This window comes from Solanum verrucosum, unplaced genomic scaffold (genome assembly GCF_900185275.1).
Source record: "Solanum verrucosum unplaced genomic scaffold, falcon-dt-bn FXZP01000687.1, whole genome shotgun sequence".
Classification (NCBI taxonomy): Eukaryota; Viridiplantae; Streptophyta; class Magnoliopsida; order Solanales; family Solanaceae; genus Solanum; species Solanum verrucosum.
In genome coordinates, this window is record NW_026020625.1 from 89,573 (window position 1) to 93,949 (window position 4,377).

The following is a 4,377-nucleotide window of genomic DNA, read 5'->3' on the forward strand; positions in this document are numbered from 1 at the left end:
AGCAATGGTCTCCAGGTGCCGGTCCCGCCCAGGGTGTAGGCTCGGGGCGTGACAGTATTGTAGCCCAAAATCCAAGAACCCAACCTCCTTTGGAGCATTCTAGGCAACCAAACGTATAGTTGGATCATCAGAGGACTGACTTAAACTGATAATCAAAGAAGCGATGCCCAATTCAGACCATATATCTTGCAAGGAAAAGAACATATTTGACAGATTCCTAGTAGTAGTTTGAAATCGATAATATGAGAGGGTACATATCAGGTTGAATACATGGATCATTCCACAAAGTAAGTTCATTGTATACAACTCATCAGTTTGTTATTTGTGTAAACATTTATTTCCAGATAACTAATCATTGATTTTGCAATGTGAATGCATTTATTTGGAACAAAGAGGCTTGGGAAGTTCAAAAGTCTTTTGAAGAACTCAATAATAGTGCCAATTGATTTCACTATTAATAGACTCCACAATTCATTTCATGTTTAAGCAAATTACAAATTTTGCAAGTAAAATATTTCAGATAAGATTTAAGAATGAGTCCATGTACTAGAAGCAAGTCAACTAGAGATCTGAGCAAGTCTATTATTTCTGAATTACCGATTGGTGCACTACATAGAATACTAGAACTTATGCCCATTAAGTATGCTGCAAGATCTAGCATCTTATCAAAACATTGGAGACAGTTATGGTTTACACAACCTAATATTGTGTTCGATCCACTGTTTTTTCAGTATGTATCTAATACTGAGGATTCTACTGCAAGCGTAATTCATAAACTTCTCTTGAAACATACTGGAGATATTCTGGGATTCCATCTCATCTCCGAGGCAGACACTTTAACACAGTCCGATGTGAATCAATTCATCATCTTTGTCTCGAATCATGGTATCCAAAAGTTCACTCTAAAAATGGCCAACGATGAAAAATATGTGTTGCCTGATAGCATATTTACTTGTGCAACGTTGACACATTTGAAGCTCTCAAGGTGTATCTTTATGCTGCCGGATGGTACCCAATTTCCCAATCTTTTTAGCCTTCAGTTAGAACATTCTAAAATTGCCGGTCATCGAGGATTAGAAAACAACCTTAATTTGCCAGTTCTCGAGACTATGGAGTTGAGATTTTGTGTTGATGTTGATTCTGTTTATTTGGTTTCTCCAAAACTTGAGAACTTGTCTATCATTAGCAGCTATACAATTACATTTCGGTGTTTTAATGTGAACCCAATCTTTACTATCATTAAGCACCTCTGCTTGAATGGAACTTCCCTAGAGGTAAGAAAATAACGTTACTTTGTTTTTCATTCGTAGATGCTCTTACTAACACTCCATAACTTCATTTATTTGTCATTGGTTGTTTCAGAAACTTTGCTTGGCGTGTGTGGAAGTCAAGCTTTGTCAACCACTAAAATTGCAAAGCCTGAAAATTTGTAACTTTAAGATTTCACTTGAAAGTATTGATTGTGTAGTTTGCCTGCTTAGGAGTTCTCCCAACCTTTCTGAAATTGAAATAGACGAGGTTGTAAAGGTAATACATGTCATGCCTAATAAGGACAGTTCTATGTATATTTATTTGAAATCTTAAGAACTTCCATATTGCCGTTAAGTTTTATTGTTACATTTTGTATCTTTAATTCTGGTAATGTAGATTGACTATCATGAGACTTTTTCTTCAGGTTGATGAGATACTGAATCAGAGAACGGAGCTGTTATCTTCTCATTATTTATCAACGAAAAAAGAGCATGTGAATGAAGCTTTGAGATTGATTCAAACAATGAAGTTGCGGAAATTCAAGGGATCAAGAACTGAAATGTGCTTAATAAGAGTCATATTTTCTCATTCTCCAAACCTAGAGAGGATGATCATTGAACAGTGCGAGAAATTAGGAAATGCAACAAACTATAAGGAAAAATTGAGGGAACAACTAAGCTGCATTACTCGAGCATCACCCAAAGCAATAGTTGTCAAGTATTTACAACCTGTTTTCCCAGTGGCGTATTACGATTTTTTTGTTTAATGTGCGTTGATGTCATAGTTAAACTGAATTGGAAGTTGATCATTTGTTCTACAAAATGTACTTATTATATACTATGTTTGATATTGTCCCATTTATAGTCGGATTTGCTTTGCCAATTTAATAGTTCTAAAGTTCTTTTAAATTTTTTTCAATAAATACAATGAATGCAGCATAGAAATATGCAATACTTTAAGAAGAGAATGTGGAGAGGCTCATCACAATTAAGTGATATTATAGAAGGTTTTAATATTTTAACATTAGTACTCTCTCCGTTCACTTTTACTTGACATGATTTTCTTTTTTAGAGTCAAACGATAAGAATTTTGACTAACATTTTATTATGAATTTTTTCATCATATTGATATGCAAAAAATTGCAATTTAAAGTATTTTTTCGTATAGTTTTTGAATATCTAATTTTTTGTTTAAAATATAGAATTAATAATCTAAGTTAACTTATTTAAATGTCTCTCATTTAGATGTGCACTTGACGAAATGAAGGGAAGGGGTAATGGAGGGGAGCCGGATCCGTACTTAAGGTTTACTTCATTTATTGATAGATATTGAATATCTCAATGGTCATTCTTTTCTGCTAATTAAACTGAAGAGTCGTTTCATGAACCATATATTTTAATTGTAATTGAATCTTATTAAATTTCCTCATCAATTATCATCATTTATGCCTAAATTACAGCTGTGACTTTTTGATTTTTAGCATGACACAATGTGATCAATACTACTCCCTTCACTTATTTCTAAAATAGATTCTTATTTTTATTTGTCACTTTTGACATATCAAAGAAAAGACAATTATTTTTTTAAAATGTATTTCCATTGATAATATCTTTTAGGTTATGAGTCGTCATGATTATCCACATTTTCTTGCTAGTTTTCTCCTGGACTTCCTTTCGTTTCACACTCTGTTAAACATAAGGCGTATCTGGTATCTATTCCAATCCAATGGAGGTTGTCATGTGTAACAAACCCAATAACAAGGCCAACACAATTCAAATTCAAACAACTGACAAATCTATTTCACTAACTCGTAATTGGAATTACAAAGGAATTTAAGAACTAAATGGAAATTAAAGAACACCCGTAGAAGAAAGGGTTGAGAAGTAGAGACTCAAGGAAAGGGGATGAGAGGACTAGACATTTTTCTCAATAATTTGCATAATCCCTAACTGACATATCACTACCCTTTTTGATGGAACCGTTTCATGCCCACTACTCAACTCGGATCCCAAATTAACCTGGCCCTATTGCTCGTTCTCTGCCCAATAGCTCTTGTTAGCCCAATAACAACTTGTATGACATTAGTATCTACATTGGGCTGGACTTGGTTCATAACATCATGTCTGCTCTTTTGCTTGATCAGAAGCTTTCCCTGCTTACAATATATGTCTATCTTGTTTTTCCGTTAATGTTTCGTAGGTGATATATTTAAACTATTATTATACACATGGTCCAGAGTCTCTTGAAATGGAACGTTTCTCAAATGTGACGGTCAATCACCTTAGGGAAATTAAGTTGGAAGGTTTTGCAGTCACTAAAATGCCTGAGATGCAGCTAATGGAGCTTCTCTTAGCCAGATCTCTGATGCTGGTGAGAATGCTAATCAAGCTTGACAGGACTGTTGCAGAATCTGCAAAAGCCAAAATACTCGCTAGGGTATCAAAAATTAAGTCAGCATCACCTAAAGCAGAAGTTGAAGTCATCTTTTGATTGTCACAACTCTTATCAGGCGACCATGATATATGTCTAAAATGTTTCAGAAGTTGAAATGAATAGATTGAAACAAATCTTCTCGTACTGTTTTGGCGACATGAAAGGAACATGTATGGATGTTTTGACTTGTCTGTTATTCAATAATAACTCTCACTACGTACATTGCTACAAAAGTTTTCATGTTTCATGCATCTTCTTTCTTCAATGTTGTCTATTTCAAAGTTATGATCATCTTGGTACATTGATTGATACAACTTACATGTATGCTACTTTCATGCTTCAGTTCGATTTCATTAGAAAAAAGTACTTACTGAAGAGTGGAAAAATGTAAATAATGTCTAACAGCTTGAGGCTTTAAACACAACCAATAAAAAGGCTAATTCCATCTTTTCGAACATAATTCTGTTGAAGTACTCTTAGTAATGCTAAATATGACATTTTGTGGGAATTAAATAGGTCAATAGCAGTGACATTGTGTGACCATATAGCAGTACTATTCAAGCACCATTGAAGATTCAAGACTAAAAAGTGGAGATTTCATTACTTGTACATTCAAAAGTTTGTATTTGATGATCAGTTTTACAAAGAACTTGACTAAATCGAGAAGAAAGGATTTAATATTAGTGAGCTGTG

General features: G+C 34.0%; 1 protein-coding gene across 1 annotated transcript; it reads left to right on the forward strand.

The window, feature by feature from the left end:
* The first annotated feature begins 533 nt into the window (after positions 1-533).
* LOC125811392 (F-box/FBD/LRR-repeat protein At1g13570-like) lies at positions 534-2,017 on the forward strand. Its single transcript, XM_049490871.1, has 3 exons — positions 534-1,274; positions 1,363-1,527; positions 1,676-2,017. The coding sequence occupies exons 1-3, from the start codon at positions 534-536 to the stop codon at positions 2,015-2,017; spliced, it is 1,248 nt and encodes a 415-aa protein (XP_049346828.1).
* Positions 2,018-4,377: the final 2,360 nt, after the last annotated feature.